Source organism: Urocitellus parryii, chromosome 12 (genome assembly GCF_045843805.1).
Source record: "Urocitellus parryii isolate mUroPar1 chromosome 12, mUroPar1.hap1, whole genome shotgun sequence".
Classification (NCBI taxonomy): domain Eukaryota; kingdom Metazoa; phylum Chordata; class Mammalia; order Rodentia; family Sciuridae; genus Urocitellus; species Urocitellus parryii.
In genome coordinates, this window is record NC_135542.1 from 39,036,416 (window position 1) to 39,057,091 (window position 20,676).

Genomic DNA, 20,676 nt, shown 5'->3' on the forward strand with positions numbered 1-20,676 from the left:
GTGTGTCGTGGGGCAATTCAGAATCACCAAGAAGGGCCTGAGTGTAGACCTGGACCCCGAGAAGGAGCCGCCCGTGAAGAGTGGTGGAGGGAGCACAGGTGGGGGCTGTGGTAGGAGGAGGACAGGGGAGAGCCATGGGCTAGGGGGAGCACAGGTCAGGGCCATGAGAGGAGGAGGACAGGTGAGGACCATAGGCCAGTGGGAGCACAGGTGCGAGCCATGGAGGAGGAGGACAGGTGAGGACCATAGGCCAGTGGGAGCACAGGTGAGGGCTATGGGAGGAGGAGCACAGGTGAGGGTCATGGGAGGAGGAGGACAGGTGAGGATCATGAGAGGAGGAGCACAGGTGAGGGTCATGGGAGGAGGAGGACAGGTGAAGGTCATGGGAGGAGGGAGCACAGGTGCAGGCTGTGGAGGAGGAGGACAGGTAAGGATCATGAGAGGAGGAGCACAGGTGAGGGCTATGGGAGGAGGAGCACAGGTGAGGGTCACAGGAGGAGGAGAAGCACAGGTGAGGGTCATGGGAGGAGGAGCACAGGTGAGGGTCATGGGAGGAGGAGCACAGGTGAGGGCCATGGGAGGAGGAGCACAGGTGAGGGCCATGGGAGGAGGAGCACAGGTGAGGGTCATGGGAGGAGGAGCACAGGTGAGGGCCATGGGAGGAGGAGCACAGGTGAGGGCCATGGGAGGAGGAGGACAGGTGAGGGTCATGGGAGGAGGAGCACAGGTGCAGGCTGTGGAGGAGGAGGACAGGTGAGGATCAAGAGAGGAGGAGCACAGGTGAGGGTCATGGGAGGAGGAGGACAGGTGCAGGCTGTGGAGGAGGAGGACAGGTGAGGATCATGAGAGGAGGAGCACAGGTGAGGGTCATGGGAGGAGGAGGACAGGTGCAGGCTGTGGAGGAGGAGGACAGGTGAGGGTCATGGGAGGAGGAGTGCAGGTGAGGGTCATGGGAGGAGGAGCACAGCTGAGGGTCATGGGAGGAGGAGGACAGTGAGGGCCATGGGCCAGGGAGAGCACAGGTGAGGGCTATGGGAGGAGGAGGACAGGTGAGGGTCATGGGAGGAGGAGGACAGTGAGGGCCATGGGCCAGGGAGAGCACAGGTGAGGGCTATGGGAGGAGGAGGACAGGTGAGGGTCATAGGTGGGGGAGAGCATAGGTGAGGGCCATGGTAGGAGGGAGCACAGGTGAGGGTCGTGAGAGGAGGAGGACAGGTGAGGGTCATGGGAGGAGGAGCACAGGTGAGGGTCATGGGAGGAGGAGCACAGGTGAGGGCCATGGGAGGAGGAGCACAGGTGAGGGCCATGGGAGGAGGAGCACAGGTGAGGGTCATGGGAGGAGGAGGACAGGTGAGGGACATGGGAGGAGGAGCACAGATGAGGGTCATGGGAGGAGGAGCACAGGTGAGGGTCATGGGAGGAGGGAGCACAGGTGCAGGCTGTGGAGGAGGAGGACAGGTGAGGATCATGAGAGGAGGAGCACAGGTGAGGGTCATGGGAGGAGGAGGACAGGTGCAGGCTGTGGAGGAGAAGGACAGGTGAGGGTCGGTCATGAGAGGAGGAGCACAGGTGAGGGCTATGGGAGGAGGAGGACAGGTGAGGGTCATGGGAGGAGGAGGACAGTGAGGGCCATGGGCCAGGGAGAGCACAGGTGAGGGCTATGGGAGGAGGAGGACAGGTGAGGGTCATAGGTGGGGGGTAGCATAGGTGAGGGCCATGGTAGGAGGGAGCACAGGTGAGGGTCGTGAGAGGAGGAGGACAGTGAGGGCCGTAGGCCAGGGGGAGCACAGGTGTGGTTCTAGGCAGGAGGCAGGCTTCACACCCTCCTGTGTTCTCAGCTGTTGTAGCCACTATCCACAGTGACAGCCTCGGTTGTGTTATTCTAAGATGTCCCACACTGGTGTCAGGCTGACTGTGCCCTACACCTCGCACACCCACTGATGTCCTCCACCTCCTTCCTCAGCGGCAGACCAGGTGCCTTTAATGGAGGACTTGGAGCAGATCTTCCTCCGCTCCTGGCGTGAGTCGCACCTGACTGAGATCCGGCAGTACCAGCAGGTGCCGTCCCAGCCCTACCCACCTGCGCCAAGCACCACAACACCAGTGACCTCTGCGCAGCTGCCCTGGTTGGCTGGCCTGGCCGCCAGCTCCTGCAACGACAGCGTGCACGTCATTGAGTGTGCCTACTCCCTGGCCGAGGGCCTCTCCGAGATGTTCCGCCTGCTCATTGAGGGCAAACTTGCCAAGACCAACTACGTGGTCATCATCTGTGCCTGCCGGAACGCGGCCATTGACTCCTGTATTGCTGTCACTGGTGAGCTGGCCACCTCTTGGCTGGTGGGAAAACCAGCCACCTTGATTTCCCAGGCCCTGTCCTTGGTGGGTCCTTCCCTTTTGCCTTGGGGACCCTGGGTTTGCAAGAGCCGGTGATACCTGAAGTCTGCCAGGTATCATTTTGGAAGGCAGTCTGGTGCCCCGGCTCAAGGCCCAGAAGATGGGCTTCGATAAAATTCCATTCCTGCTCTAGCGGGTGGTTAGCAGGTCCTGTTTCTTCCCTGGAGAGATTAGGGCCAACTTTGGGGTCCAAATAGATCTGGTTGCAAATCTGGTTCCACTAAGTGCCCAGCACTCTGGCTGACCACTCACACCAAGATTCTGGTCCTTAATGTCTTCATCAAATGGGGATAAGAACAATGTATTTTGAGTATTTCTGGGGGTTAATGAGCCAACTTGCTAACTAAGTATAAAAATACTCTCTGAAAACCTGCTGTGCACAGTTGTCACTCCAGGGGCTGGGGATCCAAGTGCCCTCCTGGAGTAAGGTCCTGGTTGGGAACCTGACACCAAATTCAGGAACCTTTGGTTCCTAGGTTCCTGGATGTTGAGTATTTTCAACCCGAATTTTTGTATCTCTATCTGCCTAAAAAATGCACGTTGTTCCTATGTAGTGTCTCAGTTGCCGTTAACATTCTTTGATCCTAAACTCATTTTTTACTAATTCTTCACCTGGATTTAAGCAGCCATTCAGTAATGAACCTGGAGCCTCTGTGTGTGTCCACCACCCTTTTCTTGTGTCACCTGGCGGCAAGCCTGTGAGACTGAGGCTGCTGTCAGTCACCTGGTACAGATGAGGTCTATGGGTCTAGAAGGGTAGGTGACCAGTCCAAGGTGATGCAGCTGGATGAAGGAGATGGTGGCATCCAAGGGTTTTCTCTAAGTGACCTCAGCCTTTTGGGTCCCTCTTATTATCCCGGTACCCTGGGACAGGGTGGTGTATGCCATCCATTCATTTAACCTACAGGAGCACCTGCTTTTTGCCAGGTGTGGTGCTGGACTTGGGGTGGGGGAGAGACACCAAGGCAGGACCCTCTCCTTAAAGGTTCCAAACAGAGGCAGTAGAAGCTGTGGTTTGTTTTCCAGGAAAATACCAAGCCCGGATTCTTTCTGAGAGCCTCCTCAGCCCAGCGGAGTACCAGAGGGAAGTCCACTACGAGCTGGTGACGGGGAAGGTGGACTCCTTGGGGGCCTTTTTTAGCACCCTCTGCCCAGGTAGGTTGAGAGGCTGGTGCAGTAAATGTGTGTGTGTGTGTGGGGGTAGTGTGTGCCCGCGTCGAACCTGTGGCCTCCCGAGGCTGAGCACGGTGCGCTATGGCCCCCGTCTGTGCACTGGTGCTCACCTTCCTTTCCTTTTCCCGCTGGGGCCATGGTTTCTGGCTCTCTCTTCCTGCTGGGGCTGCAGGGTTCTCCAGGGGCTGGGAACGTGCTTACTGTCTTAGTGCTCCTTCCCCCCAACTGGGCCACTCCAAGTCCCAAACTGCCCGAGGCCTCTCCCTGGAGAGCTCTTCCTGTGTGTCTGGTGCTGCCAGCACCTGCCCCCCCACCCCCCGCCTGGTTCCCCTGTCCCCCTAGGGAGCTTCACACCCTCCCCTCTTCAGGAGGGCCTGGGGACCCTGCCTCTCTACCTTTAGGGCTCCCTCTCACTCTGCCTGCACCTGCCTTGTCATGGCACAGTGGACGTGGTGGACATACCTGTGTCCTCACTGGGCTGTGGACTCCTTGATTGGACAGCCATGTCTCTGTTCCCATTACCTGGGCCTCAGGAAGGCACCAGGCACGCGGCAGCTGGTCCAGGGGTGCTTCCTGAGATCCATGAGAGGGGAGGCCCACTTCTGTTTGTTCTGTCTCGGACAGAGGGGGACATGGACATTCTACTGGACAAATTCCATCAGGAAAATCAAGGCCATGTTTCTTCCCCGCTCCCTGCCTCCTCTGTCACTCAAGCAGCAGCCCTGGACGTCAGTGGGACACCTGTGTGCACAAGTGAGTGATGGGGAGGGGACAGGTGACACAGTGAGTGATGGGGAGGCACAGGTATGTGTAGTGGTGTTGGAGGAAGCTGGGGTTGGGTCTGCCCTGGTGAAGCTGCACTCACAGGGCTCTGGGAGCTTTGAGGAGGTGACATCCAGGTGGGGCATCTCCTTAGAGTCAGAGTTGACCAGTGCCTGATTTGAACTTTGGTCTTTAAAGACAACACCTTCTTTCCTCCTGCAACCTCATCCATGCGTTGTTGGGATTTTTAATCTACATGGAGTTCTGAGGAGCTGTGAGGTTTCCTTCCTTCCTGGGGAGCTTGCAGACTTCTTCCAAAGTCCAGCTTCACTGTCACCTCCCGGGTGCTGCCCTCGTCCCCTCCTCCAGCAGAGTCGTCACTTCTTTGTTTCCTGGGCTTTGGCTCATCCTGGCATTGTTAAGGAAGAGAGATGCGTTGGTGATTCCCTGGCGCACAGCTGAGAGTGGCACTGGGCAGATGTGATTTCCCCTTCCCCCTGGGCGGGGCTTGGCTCACTCCTTGTCTCCATAGCCAAGGGCCGGCAGTAGCCGTCTGCTCTGGGCTCACCTGGCGCCTGGGGCTCTGGCTGCAGGTTGCCATCTGGAGCCGCGTGGTGTCCGGCCCTTCCAGCTGGCAGTGGCCCAGAAGCTCCTCTCCCACGTGTGCTCGATTGCGGACTCCAGCACCCAGAACCTGGACTTGGGCTCCTTCGAGAAGGTGGACTTTCTAATTTGCATTCCGCCCTCGGAAGTGACCTACCAGCAGACCCTGTTCCACGTCTGGCATTCAGGTATGGGGCCTTTGGGGGACGTGAGGCCTGGTGGAGGAGCTCTTCTCTCCATAAACCCACATTTGGGTGTGAACAGCGTCCTTTGCTATTAAAAAGATGAGCAACTATTATTGCCCCAGTTGTACACATCAATGCTCAGCAATGTGACCTGCCCAAGAGTTTAGAATCTCTTCAAGGTAGAACCAGGACCTGAACCTTCTCTGTGTCCCTTGAGCCAATGACTTAACATTTTCCCCGATGTCTCAACTCCATGCAGTCACTCTTAGTGGCATGAGGTAACATCTGTGCATTCCGACTGAGAAGTGGCTTTGCTGGATGAGGCACTTCTGCCTCCTCTTTGGTCTCACCTGGTTTCATGGAGCCCGCCTGGCTGTGCCCTGGGTGGCTGCCATGCACACAGCCAGGCCCCCTCCCTCGCCCATGCAGAGCAGTTTCAGGAGGGCCCTCTGCTCAGCTGTCCTGCAGTCCACACCCCTGCAGCTGGGGCCTGCTGTGTAGGAGATGGTCATCTGTTATCTGCAGGAACGAGCCGGCAGTGTTGGAGCTGCTGACGTGTTCGCTGTGTTGCAGGTGTTTTACTGGAGCTTGGCCTGGAAAAGGAGCCCATGACCAAGCAGCGGGTGGAGCAGTACGTTCTGAAGCTAGATGCAGAGGCGCAGACGAGATTTAAGGCCTTTCTGCAAAACTCCTTCCAGAACCCGCATACGCTCTTTGTGCTAATCCACGATCACGCCCACTGGGATCTTGTGAGGTCAGACCCAATGGTCATTGGCAGTTGACACGTTCTTCCTTCCAAATATGGATGACACTTGGGGCCGAGAGAAGCGGTCTGCTGGGGCTTGGTATTGTGGCAGGTGCCACGGTGCTTTCTAGAGTCTTAGAGCCAGGTGTTGTCTCGGGGATCACCTAACACAGCCTCTGAAGTTTATCACTGTGGGAGCTGAGGGCTGGAAAGGGAAACGTCGGCTCAGGGTCGGGGCTGGGGCAGGGGTTAGTGGCAGAGCTGGCTGGCAGTCAGGGCCCCTGAATGGCAGCCTGTCACATTTTCTCCATGACCCACTGGCAACAGGCAGCCACACTGGTGCATGTTGGGGAAGGGGTCCTCACAGGAGAAGCCCCAGCCCCACCCCTCTGCTTTGGAGGCCCTGCAACTCCAGGACCATGGATCATGGCTGGTGCCCGGCCTTCCTGAGGGCAATTTTACTCAATTAGAATGAATGTCAACCCAGATGAATTTCAGGTAGGTCAGCCAGAAGTGGCAGGGTCTGCTGGTTGTTCACTGGGAAAGGTCATTTCCGGGGCCTTGGCCTTGGGGTTATGCAGGTAGGTATTATGCTGAGGTGGGTGAGGGTCACAGAGCTAGGTTGGCCAGGGCATGGAGGATCACATAGGTCAAAGGTTTATAATCCATCAGCGGATGTGGGTTTGGTGAATCTGATTATTCTGAAATGATAGAAAAAGCTATCTGTAAATCTTCATTTGGGGGGAGATTTCTCAAGAGTGGCTTCCTGCCACCCAAAAAGTGAAGCGCTGATCTTTCTGTCTCCCCTGGATTTACAGAGGAGGACCCTGAGGCCATTCCTCGCTGCAAAGCCAAGCTGGGCCTGTCTCTCAGAGCCCTGGCCCCAAAGCTCCCCATTCCTGTCCCCGTAGTGCTCTACATTGGCCGTTTTCTCCCCTCCTTGGATCATTGACACTCAGTAGGACTTTAGAAGGCTCATCTGGCCCCTGAGCCCCTTCCTCACCTGCATCGCCATCGCCTCCTGAAGGAGGTGGTACACAGCCAAGTTGGGCCAAAGGTGGACAGTGGGCACTCCTGGGTGCGAGTCGCTGTTCCAAGGTAGACGCATTATGTATCCTGTGAGAATCCTCTACAGTCACCCCACCCATCCAGCTTTCCTCCAGGAAGGAGTGGTAGGGAGTTCCTGACCGGTGTCTGAAGTCCAAGCATGTTTTCTTTTTCTGGTCGTGGGCAGAGCCATAAGCTTCAGCTTCAGGCACAGTTAGGGGCTGGTTGTAAATGTGTAACTGCTTTGTCCTGATAGACTTGCAAAGCTGCAGGCGTAATGCTGTCTTTCTCCTTCCCCCCCTCAGTAGTGCTGTTCATAACCTCTATTCTCAAAGTGACCCGCCTGTGGGACTGGTGGACCGACTACTCAACTGCAGGGAGGTGAAGGAGGCCCCCAACATCGTGACCCTTCATGTGACCTCTTTCCCTTACGCGCTGCAGACACAACACACCCTCATCAGCCCCTACAACGAGATCCACTGGCCCGTCTCCTACAGTAACGTGAGTGCTGCTGGACCTCGGGAGGCTTGAGGGTGGAGAGGTCGAGTGTAGCCAAAGTCTGGACTGGTGTCATTGGAGGGATGAGTGGGCTCCAGCTCTGTGGATCCTCAACCAAGGGTTAGTTTTAAAGCCTTCTCGGTATTTTTTGGAAAACTTCCTCAAGTCTGTCACTTGGCGCCCATCTTAGTGACATAGTACAGTGCTTGGCACTTTGTCCCCTCATCGCTGTGAGCAGCCTTTTGAACACTTGCTTTCATGGCATGGGATAAAGATGTTGGAAATCAAGGCTTGGGGGCTCTGGGGATTTGGGCTCCATGCAGAGCACCTCTGTGCCTAGCTTGCAGCCTTGGAGATGTTCCTGTTTTTCCTATCTCCAGTTCCTAGGCAGCCACGCTCCAAATCTCCTTCCTCACACTGAGCACACACCCTCCAACCTTTGCTTATCACCTGCCATTTCTCATCAGAGTGGAAGACCAAACCAGTTCTGGTAGTTTGAGGATTCTGGGTGGTTGGATTCTAGCTATTTACACAAGGACTACGCCATCCTAGAATTCTGGATTTCTTCAGGGTTCTTCACTCATCAGAGCACTTAGATGCTGATGCTCACCTTCAGACCTGTGGGCTCCCCCCCAGTGAGGTCACAGCCACTGTTGACATGGCCCTTGCCATGGACCCTACCTGCTTCTGCCTTTGAGCACATGCCAGTGCAGGTGCTGAGAAGGTTTCTGATGGACCCTCGGGGAGGATGAGGCAGGGGTTCGCCACTTGCCTGAGACCGTGGTGGACCCATGCTATGACCCAGCTGCTGGACCCCTGGCCCTGGCCCTGAGCCACCCTATTTGAGGATAGAACTCACACCTTCGTGTTTCAAACAGCCTTCTCAGCTGTGTTCCGCTCTGAAGTTTGAGAAGTTCTGATGTTGGTTTGGGAGGAATTTTATGTCAAAGTAAGATTGGCTAGAGAAATGTGTTTTTCCCCCCTCCTGATTTTAATGGCAAAAGAATACAAAAGAGTTGATTCATCTGTTCCTAAAACCAAATTAAAATTGTGGACAAAAATTTTCACAAAGAAATTTACATGTTTAAAAAAAGAAAAAGAAAGATTGAGTTTTCTCCCTGCGGAAAATTATGGGGCCAAAGGAATGGGAGACGCGGTCGATGGGGGTGTACCATCCCTGAAGAAGGGTGGCAGGGTGATGTTTCCAAGGTGACCCCTGGGGACAGCAGCCAGCACAGTCTAGTTCAAGGTGCCAGTGCAGGTTGTCCACAAGCCTGGCCTGTGATTCCTGCTCTTCCCTGCAAGTGTAGCCTTTGAGTGACCGATGCTCGTGTCTGTTTTAGGGAGTGGACTTGTACCATGAAAACAAGAAGTACTTCGGGCTGTCGGAGTTCATTGAATCCACCCTTTCGGGACACAGCCTTCCCTTGCTCAGATATGATAGCTCCTTTGAGGCCATGGTTACTGCTTTAGGAAAAAGGTACGTGTCTCTCTTCAAAGTCCCGAGAAGTGCTTCTGGCTTACTGTGACGTGTGCACAGCCAACCAGGGAGTTCCAGGAAGGGCGTGCGTGTCCCCCCCTCCCTGGTGACTCTGTTCCTCTGTGAGAGGGACCCTGGTTTATTTCTTCTGTGTTTGAATCATGTTGGGTCAGCGAGGTCTTGGTCAGACTGTAGAAAATGTTAGGGGTAAGAATGGGCATATATAGTCTGGAATGTGGGCCTGTGTGTCCATCAATGGTGGCAGGAGAGTGGGAGGCGAAGTACCAGAAGGCTTGGGGGGTGGCCTCACAGCTGCCTTTGGTCTCTAGTTCAACAAGCATCATCTAGTGAACGGTCTCTTGAGCTCTTCATCCTGTTTGGTCCTCACCCCCTCCCTGAGCCAGCTGCTGTTACGATCCCCATTTCACAAAGAAACTGAAGCTCAGGTGCCATAACTTTTTCAGGCCAAAGGTCTAGCAAGTGGCAGAGGCGAGGGCGAACCCAGAGTGAGCCTGGCTCTACGGTCAGCCCCGTTAACAGATGAGGAGACTGAGGGCAGAGGCAGAGTCTACGCAGACCCAACAGCTCAGGGTCTACGCCTCGTGAGCCACCTGTGTTCTCTGACTGCCTGATGAGGTCACAGAGTCTACCCCTTGTGCTCTCTGGGCTGCCTGACGATGTCCACAGAGCCTACGCCTCATGAGCCGGCTGTTTTCTGGACTAATTCAGAACAAAATGAGTGGCTCTGCTTCTCCCTGCGCCCGTGTGTCTGCCTGGCTTAGGGATCGAGCTAGACATGTTTCTCCAGCTGTGTTCCTAGGGACACTTCTTTGGCTGGATACTAACAGCTTTTAAGCCAGGAGGGGTTCCGTGGCCACACGTGTTAGAGAAACGTTATGGTTAACAATAGGATTTCTTCCCAAATGAATCCTCAGAGCTGTCTGCCCACGCACGCCCTTGGTCTCCAGAGGCTGGCAAGTCCAGAACCTCTTGGGATCAGTGTTCCCCAGAACACCCTTAGAGGAACTAAACCTCTTTGCTACCTTCAGTTCTGTGATGCTAATGGAGATGGATGAGGCCACTTTCCTGCTCACGGGCTGGCCACTGAGCTCTCATAAGCTCACTGGGTGAAGAAGCCCATTGAGAGCTTACAGCAGGTGTGGGGACCGGCCTCTGCCTGCTCTGCCTCTCCTGCAGCAGGCCTGAGCCAGCCGAGTGTACAGTGTGCAGTAGACCTCGGGTTCAGAATCCCATGTCTGTTACCCACAACAATCCTCTCGACAGCACAGGAGCTATTATCACCATATTGTAGATGAAATTGAGACTCAGGCAGGTTAGGTCACTTGTCCAGGGTCACGTGGGCAATTTATAGTGAAACTGGACCCAGACCCTGGTCACTTGACTCCAAAACCACATCATCACTAAGCCACACTGACCAAGGTCTCACAGCTAGTAAAAAGCCAGACTCTGACCACTGTATCCACACATCTGGGCTCTGCCCTTCATTAGTTTTAACCTTGAGCAGGTCACTGAACCTGCTGAACCTCTGTGTCCTGACCTGCAGAGTGAACCTTCTCTCCCAATGGCCTCTTACGAGGGTTTAACAGGTTCAGTAGCAGGTGCATGTGGACAGCTTGGGCTTCTGTGTCTGGGTCTGAGTCTCGGTTCTGCCCCTCTTCTCGCTTCCCCTTTGCTAACCTAGAAGCACATGTGCTGCTCAGAGTTTGCATTTCTGTTTCAGGGAGTAAGGAGAGAATTCCAAACCCTGGAATGTTGGGGTGTGTGCATTCTCAGGAACTCCTAGGAATCCTTTAGCCCAACCACCTCACTTGACAATCGTGGGAACGGAAGCCCAGAGAGGGAGCATGTTTGGCCCAAGTTCACGTGGCCTGTGTGTGGCAACCCAGACTCAAGGCAGGTCTGGGATTCTTCCCCTGGGCCAAGCTACCCTGCCTAGGAATCATCTGTCTGGAAAACTCTCCTGAAATTGGCCAATAGAAGGAGATGAAGATGAGACACAGAGATCACCATTCTTGCCACTAGGTGCCTGTCCAGACTGTTAGCTGGCCATGTGTCCCAGACACCTGCACGAGGCTCGGAAACCTGCTTGTGGGAAGGACTAGAGATGGGACACAGACCTCTGTGACTTAAAAGTAAAATATGGAGACATCTAGCAGTTTTTTCCTAGTGTTGCCTGTGCAGCACCCTGTTAGGGCCGACCATGGAGGCTCAAGAATGAGCCAGGCTGGCCCCGTGGCTGTGCCTGACAGGTGGCCGTGTCCCAAGTGCTTGTCTTGTTCCAAATCACAGCTTCACTAAGGAATAGCTGACATCCAGGGAACCACACCTGCTTTAGTCATTCAGTGAGTTTTGACCTTTGTACACATGGGGAAAACCTCACCATTCCCTCTGCCCCTTGCAGTTCCTCCCTCCTGCCTGCTGCGCCTCACACAAGTGTGCACTTCCTAGAGTTGTATGAAAAGGGAGTCGTAAGGCAGGTGCTCTGTGGGTCTGGCTTTTCCTACACCGGGCCGTGTTGTTGCTGGTATCCAGAGTCCAAGGCTGTTGAATGGTTATACATAGTTCACTTACTCGCTGGCTAATAAGCATTTACTTTATTTCTCAGTTTTGGCTATTCCACACGAAACTTCTAGAAACTTCTAGAAACATGTGCAAGGTTTTGTTTAGACATATGCGTTCATTTCTCTTGGGTAAATACTTAGTGGTAGAATGACTGTGTTATGTGGTAGGTATATGTTTAACTATTTCCTGTATTTTGTTTAATTTTATTTATTTTTGGATTGAACCCAGGGGCACTCAACTACTGAGTTACATCCCTAGATTTTTTTTTTTTTTTTAATGTTTTGAGGCAGGTTCTTGATAGTTGCTCAGACTGGCCTTGAACTTGTGGTCCTCCTGCCTCGGCCTCTGACTAACTTGGATTACGGGCATGCAGCATCTGACTTTATTTTATTTTATTTTATTTTTAACCAACTGCTCAATTACTTTCCAAAGTGATTCATTTGACATTCCCACCAGCCATGTGTGTGGGAGTTCCAGAGCTTCACATTTTTCTAGCATGTGTATGGTCCATCTTTTTATTTAGTGTTAGCCATTCTAGTTGGTATGAAATGGTAATTCATTGTGGTTTTAATTTGAATTTCTCCAGTGACTAATGGCATTTATCTTCCATTTGTGACACTTTGGTGTCTCTGGGTGAATTGACCCCCTCATGACTATGAAATAATCCAAATATTCTTTGCTTCAAAATCTACTCTAAAACTAATAGAGTTACTCTGGCTTTCTTTTAATTAGTGTTAGCATAGATTATTACATCCTGTCCTTTAACTTTAAGCCCACTTGTATCTTTATTTGTATTTGAAGTTGATTCCGTATAGTCAGATTATTATAGGATCTTTCTATTTATCCAGTCTGACAATCTCTACCCTTTAGTTGAGATAGTCCATTTATATTCAATATGGTTATTGGTCAGTTTTAATCTACCATCTTGCATCTTGTACCATCTGTTTTTCATAATCTCTCATTTTCTCTCTCTCTATTTCAACTCTGTGTTGTGTTTTTTAGTGGTTCCTTTATAATTACAATATATATCTTTAACTTGTTGTAGTCTATTTTCAAGTGATGTGTATAATGTAAGATGATTAAAACTGTACCAGGCATTTCCATTTCTCGCCTCCAAGTTTTCTACTTTTTGTTATAAATATTATAAACTTTACAATTTTTTTTGCTTTAGTCAGTCCATAATCTTTTTTTTTTTTTAAAGAGAGAGTGAGAGAGGAGAGAGAGAGAGAGAGAGAGAGAGAGAGAATTTTTAATATTTATTTTTTAGTTCTCGGCGGACACAACATCTTTGTTGGTATGTGGTGCTGAGGATCGAACCCGGGCCGCACGCATGCCAGGCGGGCGCGCTACCGCTTGAGCCACATCCCCAGCCCAGTCCATAATCTTTTAAAGCTATTTAAATGTGACAAAACCCTCTTCTATATTTTCTCATATGCTCTTGCTAGAGTTCTTCCTCCCTGTGTGTAGACTTGGTTTCCATCTGGTATCACGTTCCTTCTCTTTAGAGGACTTCTTTTAGCATTTCTCGTGGGGCAGGTCTGTTGCTGATGAATTCTTTCACATTTTGTGTGTCTGAAAAAATTTTATTTTGCTTTGCTGGGGATGAAACCCATCTTTGCGTGCACACGAGCATGAGCTCTACCACAGAGCTCCACCCCAGCCCGTGTTTTGCCTCGATTTTGAAAGATAACATTCTGGTTTGGATTTTCTTTTTGTTTTGCTTTTTGGGGCATCAGGGATGTGGCTTCCTTGTCTTCTGACATGTTGTTTAAAACGAGCCATCTGCCTTTTCCTCGCCTTCAAGTTTCTCTCTAAAGAATGCTTCCCCTGCCCCACCCCCAGCTGCTTTAAAGAAACTTAAATTCATCTCTGGTTTTAAGCAATTTGATTAAGATGTCTTTGCGTAGTCTTCATGCTTTTTGACTTGAGTTGATTGAGTTTTCATCTAATACGAAAAAATTTCAGCCTTGTTTTTTCCAAAAGTTCCCCTGCTTCCCAGGATGCTCAGAACAGTCCCGTGGCTTGCTAAGGCCTCATTATTCCTTTCCGTTTCATTTTAGTTTTTATTGCCACATTTTAAAGTTTATTAATTTTTTCTACATTGTCTAATCTGATGTTGACCCTATGCAGAGTATTTTAGGACCAGATTCCTAAGAGAAAAAAGACAATTTCAGGCAGCAGGTGCATTGATGAGCGGATGTATTGCTGTGTTTGTGGGTCAGGACTCGAGGGTACAAGTAACAAAAACCCAGTTTGAGCTCTCTTGGGGAAAAAGGGTGATGTCTTGACTCACGGAATAAGTTTGAAGAAACCGTAGATGTCTTGACTCATGAAATAAAAGGAAAGTTCAAAGAAACCGTAGAACAGCAGGGCTGCACCTACTTTCAGGAACAGGTGAAGTGAGGTGTGCAGACAGTCCCAGGAACACGTTGCCTTGTCTGTGGCATCTCCGTTGGCTTCGTGGTGTGTCTTGAACACCAGCCTCTTCCATGTGCTAAAAATATCACCCCTGGTCACCACTGAACCCCAATTTCCAGCTTCCGGAGAGAACTGATTTATTTTCTTATTTTGAAAAATATCAAGGAAAAACCAGGCCTCGTCCTGGGTCATGTTCCCTGAGCCAACTGATTGTGGCTGGCAGGACAAGGTCATCGACAAGATAGTGCCTTCCATGAAAATCCAGCTCCACTTTATCTTCTGTCTCAGACACATGGTTTCCATTTCAAGAATTGGATTTGTGTTTTTTTTTTTTTTTTTTTTAGTATCTCCACTTAACATATTGAATATTTATTTTAAACATAAGTGATTTAGTTACACTATTTGTTTTATTGTTGTTGTCTGCTCTGCCATCTCTGCATCACTTGTGAGTCATTTCTATGGATTGACCCCCGCCATGAGTTTTTACTATGGGTTATATTTTCCTGCTTGTTTGTATATCTGGTAATTAATTATTTTTGTAGTTGTAGATACCCAGCATGCCTTTATTTTCTTTGTTTTATTTTGATGTGGTCCTGAGAATAAAACCCAGTGTCTCACATATCCTAGGCAAGTGCTCTGCCACTGAGTTACAGCCCCAGCCCATCTCTGGTAACTTTTGAGAAGATGCCAGACATTATGAACTTAAACTTGTTGGGTGTTGATGTTTCATTCCTGTTACTCTTGAGTTTTCAGTTATTTGGAAACAGTTTAATAATCCTTTCAGGTCTTGATCGTAAGCTTTGCTAGGCTGCAGCAGCATGATACTTATCTAGTATTTAGTCCCCTACTAAGAAGCAGAAACCTCTGCATATCCTCTACAAAGTTCCCCACTTCCTATTGGGAGTGACTACAGGAACCAGTCCTAGCCCTGTGTGGGCTTGAGGCATTGGTAAGTTGTTAGCATCCAAAGAAACTCTTTTCTTACCTCGGGTAGTTTCCTTACATGTTTGCACTGATTCCTACTCACTTAAGATCTAGGGGCCCTCTGCACACGTCTGGAATTCCGTATTCTTTTTGTAACTCTTGGTCCCCTGGTCCTTTGCGTTGTGCTCTCTGGCTGCCTTGGTTTCCTGAGGTTCTAATACCTGGCCTCTAACTTGGGGAGACTGAGCCTTGCCTGGGCCTCTCCTTCTTGAGCGCACCTCATTTGTCTCCCATGGCTTAGAGCTCACTGGCCGATGCCCTGGGTCTTCCAGGTGGGAGGATGAGTCTGAGCCTGGCTGCTCTGTCTTGGCCAGAAGTGGGAGACGCTGCTTGTCCGTGGAGCAGAACCATTTCCCACACTGCTTTCTTTATTTCTGGGTATTGTTGGGCGAGGGTACCAGGGCAGGGCAGAATAGTCCCTGGGCCACCATGTCTCTTTCATGTGACAGTCCTAGGGCCAGCTGCCCTTCCCTGAGACCACAGTGGGAGTGGCTTGCCAGGCCAGCCCTTCCCTGAGGAGCTAAGGCTGGCACGAAGGAGAGGAGGAGGCCGGGCGGGGAGAAGGAGCAGGTGATGGCTTGGAGATGCTGTGGAAGACGAGCTGGCTGCCCTGGAAGAACACACAGGGTGGCCCTCCATGGTGTGGCCCTGGGGATGTACTCCAGCTAGAAAACCCACAAGAGCATCAAGTATAGACTGGATGTCAATTTATTTATTTCTGTTGGGAAACAGTGATCTGCAGTGACCTGGGTTTTTCTGGTGATACCCTGGGGTCTGTTTCTGACCCTAGTAGAGCAGGTGGTCACTGCAGCAGCTACCACCTCCGTGTGTGGGGGGGAGGTAACCAGGTGTCCAAGGCAAAAGCTGGGCTTGTTGGTTTGACTGCAGGTGCTCTGATATGTCATTCACCCATCAAGTTAAATCAGGTTTACTCACCTTTCTGAGACCTCCCTGTAATGGACATGAGCACAGTGGTGCCTTGGGGCTGTCCCCAAATCTGGGGGTTGTGGCAGCTGCATTTACAGAGAGCCAAGTGCGGGAAAACTCAAAAAGCCGCAGCCCAAGCCCAGCTGGAAGCCTGCCCTCGGTGCGCGGGTCTGCCCTGGCTGCGGGCCTGGGGTCACGGCCTGGTCTCTCTGTGTTCCCGCAGGTTCCCCCGCCTGCACAGCGCGGTGATCAGGACCTTTGTTCTCGTGCAGCACTACGCCGCCGCCATGATGGCGGTGAGCGGCCTCCCGCAGATGAAGAACCACACGTCGGTGGAGACGCTGGAGATCACGCAGAACCTCCTCAACGCCCCCAAGCAGTGCCCCTGCGGCCACGGGCTCATGGTCCTGCTGCGGGTGCCCTGCTCGCCCCTGGCCGCCGTGGCCTACGAGCGGCTGGCCCACGTGCGGGCGCGGCTGGCCCTGGAGGAGCACTTCGAGATCATCCTGGGCAACCCCAGCTCGGGCATCACCGTGGGGAAGCACTTCGTGAAGCAGCTCAAGGTGGGCGTGGCGCTCGGGGGCAGGAGAGCAGGAGGGCGGCCAGGGGGCCGCGGGGGCTGGGATTCAGGAGGGGGTGGGAGCAGATCCTCGGGCATGGCCAGTGTAGCCTCCCAAGACCTCCGCCACCTCCTCTGCCCCCCTACCTTCCCCTGGGGGCATTCCGCGTGTCCCCAACACCAGGCCTGCCATCTCAGCCCTCAGGGTCGCAGCCCACTTTTCTTTCTCCCCGAGGGTGCGCCTGCCCTGTTGAGCTTGTTGCCTACAGAACTGAGCATGTGCCCCTTCCCTTTTTAGGAAGCCACCCTCCACGATACCTGGGGCCAGGTCTCATCCCATCAGCCAGCTCCTCCCCAGGCAGTAGGGCAGGACCAGTGTCCACCCTGCCTGTCTCAGTCACCAAAGCCCAGCACAGGGCCTGTCCTTGGTGGGCCCTCACTGACCCTCCATGACAGGGTGGGCAAAAGGGTCAGGGAGAGACTTGAAGGAACAGATGAGTGGGAATATGAACTCTGGGAGGGAACACAGGAGTCAGAAGCCATGAGGATACGCATCTGCTCCTGGGATCAGTCAGTCTACAGGTACTTCTGGGGTAGAATATGCACACCTGACTGAAGATACAGTTAGCTCACAGAGTGCTTATTTGCAGTAAAAAGAACTTCCCTTTTTATCAGAGGATGTGATAAGTCAGTGGGAGGATCTCAGGTTTCCCCTGGACCTGGGCCTGTTGGAAAGTAGTGGCTCATGGCCTTCTTTTCAATATCTGCAGATGTGGCAGAAAATCGAGGACGCAGAGTGGAGGCCTCAGACCTACTTGGAGTTGGAGGGCCTGCCGTGCATCCTGATCTTTAGCGGGATGGACCCGCATGGGGAGTCCTTGCCCAGGTGAATGCTGGGGCTCACAGCCTGGGCCTGTAGCCGGGGAGGAGCTTGGCGAGGCTCCCACTGCCCACCTTCCAGGTGGAACCATTCACACTCCTGGTCATTTCCGTTGTGCATTTACACAGGTTTCCAGCAGATGGCAGTGTGGCGGGTCTGAGGTGTGGAGAGCTTCTCCTAATTCCTGAAGGGCACCATGGGGCTGGTGGGAGGCTGTTACTCGGCTCTGGGGGGCTGTAGATGGAGTCAGGGTTTAGTGCCTCCTGAGCTCAGTTGGGAGTCACTATTAGGGAGGACAGTTCCACATGGCATGATGTGGCATTATCTCGGGGGTTAGGGCTCCACTGCTGTGCCAGCAGGTCACTCCTGGTGTAGGGAAGGAAGGGACAGTGATGCTGCTTGGGAAGAGACAGTCGTTTTGACAAAAAGAAGGACTGTCTCTGTAGCTGTGTCCACTTGGCAACTCCTAGGGGCCTCTAGGCCACCACAGCCACACACTCAGGACAGGGGGTCCCTGGGTCTCCTGTAAGACCAACCCGGCAATGACTGCCTGACTCAGGTCCTCAGAACCCAGCAAACCCGCTGGCCTGTGTTAAATGTGGATCAGGTGATGAAAGCCCACTTAATACATTTACTCTTCAGGACAACGCTCTTATGTGTGGTTCATGTTCATTCCCATCTTTCAGATGAAAATAAAAACCAGAGCCTCGGAGGAATTGCAAAGCTGGTTGAAGTTTCCATCACTGAAAAGTGGCAGGGCTGAGGTTCAAGCCCCATTTGTCTGACCTGAAAGTGCTCTTTTGGTTCCATAACCCGCAGGGCAAAGTACTTAGCCAGGGCCCCAGAGACTTGCTCTGAACCCCTCTTGGTTGATAAGACTCAAGTCGCACTTTCCCTGGGCCTTCCCAGGTGCATGAGTCCTGGGGTCTGGTGAGGAAGGCAGGCAGGGTCCCGATCTTGCTGCCCGTTGTCACCAGGAGCAGCACCTTATGTCAGAAGACACTCAGTGAACACCTCCCGTTCTCCTAGGTCCCTGAGGTACTGTGACCTGCGTCTCATAAACTCCTCCTGCTTGGTGAGAACAGCCTTGGAGCAGGAGCTGGGCCTGGCTGCCTATTTTGTGAGCAATGAGATTCCCTTGGAAAAGGGAGCCAAGAACGAGGCCCTGGAGAGTGACGGGGAGAAGCTGAGCAGCACAGACAATGAGGACGAGGAGCTGGGGACAGAAGGTGAGGGCAGAAGGTGTGCACGGCTGTCTCCAGGATGCAGGGCCCTCGTCAAGTTGGGATTTGGCTCTCCCCCCGTTGTGGTGGTAGGGGAAGATGGAAGGCCCTAGAGGTGCTTCCACACTCTGGAGTTCTTCAAGCATAGGAGGAAAAACTGCTGTTCTTAGGGTTCAAGTTCATGCTTGATTCAGCTTGGTGGAGGAATAAGATCTACTTGTGTCTTCCCTCTGTATGAATCGGCTCCACTTCCTGCTGACCATTATCAAAACATATGAAAACAGGCCAGTTTCATTTGCAGACTTAAGATATGAAGGCTTATTTTTCAAAGGACACACTTGGCCATACTCAACAGTGTGGCAGGAAAACATAAGCCAATACTATTAAAGATACAAAAGATACAAAAGATTTGTGCAGAGTAGCAGAAGGGAAAGATGGATGTAGAGTCCCCATTGTATTCTGCCTGCTGACTGTGTGACGGGGAACCGTAAAATGGGGACAGAGGCCTGCCTGTCAGCCTTCCCTGTTGCTGTAACCATCTTTCAAAACATGATCCTGCCAGGCACGATGGCACACACCTGTAATCCCAGTTGCTCGGGAGGCTGGGGCAGGAGAATCATAGTTCAAAGCCAGCCTCAACAAAAGTGAGGTGCTAAGCAACTCTGTGAGACTCTGTCTCTAAATAAATACAAAAATAGGGCTGAGGATGTGGCTTAGTGGTCAAGTGCCCCTGAGTTCAATCCCCGGAACCCAGAAATAAAAGAAATAAAAATTAAACATGATCGTGACCTGGTCTTATGTGCTCCCAGTTCCCTGTTGCCTGTGGCGTGAACATGCTCCCTGGTGGGTCCCGAGTGACTCTGAACTCCACCTTGAGTTGAGTCTAGCCAAGAGTGTGTGGGTGTGTGTGTGTGTGGCCAAGTGTGTGTGTGTGGCTGGGAGAGGGGGGGGGGTGATTGGAAAATGGCAGATAAATGGAGGAGTGAGAGAAGGAATGGGGAGACACGTGCTTGCATCCTGCTCGCTGTGAGGTGCTGGGCGAGGGAAGGAGGGTGATCCCGTGCATTCTCAGTGTGTTTTGAAGCAGGCTCCGCCTCGGAGAAGAGGAGCCCTGTGAAGAGGGAGCGGTCCTCCTCTCATGACTCGGCGTCCTCCTCCCTGTCCTCCAAAGCATCCAGTAAGTCTCCATGTGGGTTCTGGGCATGATGGGCAGTCTTTGATTTCAGAGAATGGGAGGAAACATCAAGGGCCATTGGCTGACACCTTGCTCCAATCAGAACTGGGAAGGGAAGGCCATCAGTGCAGAGTGAGCTCTTCAGGGGAGAATGGAGTGAACCTGGGATCTGAGACCTTGAAGTCTCCTAACTGCAAGGTCCAGCTGCTCCTGTGACTGTGGCCTGAGTCCTGGACTTGTGGGGACGTGTCCTCGGGTGGCCTCTATGCATCTGTTGACCTGGGCAGTCCCTGTCCAGGAGTGTGAGCTGAGGTGAGGGATTCTCGTCCAGAGAAGCAGACCCCGGACACTTCTCAGGAGAAACAGCAGCCAGCAAGGAGAGCTCACAACCCAGACGGTGCAGGGAGGAGGGAACAGGATTAAGAGCCTCATGGGGACTCTGCCTGGGGGATCCTTTGGCCTCCAGGAGCAGCCAGTACCTACGGACCCACCAAAAGCATTTATCAAACCGGGGCTTCCAATATAATCTGAATTTGAATGTTGAAAGACAAATTCGATATGGACTCTGCCCTCAATAAATTCGTCTTTCCTCAAAACCAGCTTACACTGCAGTATTTTAACCCTTTACTTCCTAAGCAGATAGTCACCCACATGACATGACGTGGGTATGTGCACAAGGACATAATTAACTGTGTCCTAGATGGTAGTGACTTAGGGGGAGTTGTGTTCACCACAGTTTGAGAGCAGCTGACCCATGGAGGAGAGAGTGTTCCCAGCGTGGAGATCTCTCTGGGCTGAGGGCTCAGGGTGTGGGTGTGCAGTCTGGGTGCAGGCAGGGGTCCAGCGGGAGCAGCCTGGGGTAATGGGGCCCAGCTGAGGTCTGAGGGTTCTGAGGAACCAGTGAGTGGTCTGGGGCTGGGAAGAACTCAGAGCCCAGCAGGAGATCTGGCTGGGGAGCATCTTCTGGTTTCTTCCTTTGCTTCATGCAGCCCACAGTCACCGAGCAGGGTGGGCTGCCGTCTCCTTCAATGGGGCCTGGAC

At 52.5% G+C, this 20,676-nt stretch overlaps 1 protein-coding gene across 4 annotated transcripts in view; it reads left to right on the plus strand.

Annotated features, from left to right (window-relative positions):
• Positions 1 to 20,676, plus strand: part of Greb1 (growth regulating estrogen receptor binding 1) — a 61,897-nt gene that overhangs the window by 22,126 nt on the left and 19,095 nt on the right. The window contains exons 10-20 of one of the 4 annotated variants that reach the window (XM_026406081.2): positions 1,964 to 2,314; positions 3,421 to 3,549; positions 4,192 to 4,320; positions 4,923 to 5,120; positions 5,691 to 5,871; positions 7,215 to 7,410; positions 8,751 to 8,887; positions 16,023 to 16,362; positions 17,129 to 17,244; positions 18,268 to 18,467; positions 19,534 to 19,638. In XM_026406081.2, coding sequence (XP_026261866.2) covers positions 1,964 to 2,314; positions 3,421 to 3,549; positions 4,192 to 4,320; positions 4,923 to 5,120; positions 5,691 to 5,871; positions 7,215 to 7,410; positions 8,751 to 8,887; positions 16,023 to 16,362; positions 17,129 to 17,244; positions 18,268 to 18,467; positions 19,534 to 19,638 — 2,082 coding nt within the window. The remainder of the gene's footprint in view (positions 1 to 1,963; positions 2,315 to 3,420; positions 3,550 to 4,191; positions 4,321 to 4,922; positions 5,121 to 5,690; positions 5,872 to 7,214; positions 7,411 to 8,750; positions 8,888 to 16,022; positions 16,363 to 17,128; positions 17,245 to 18,267; positions 18,468 to 19,533; positions 19,639 to 20,676) is intronic. The other 3 variants (XM_026406151.2, XM_077791962.1, XM_026406229.2) reach the window with 3 other exon arrangements.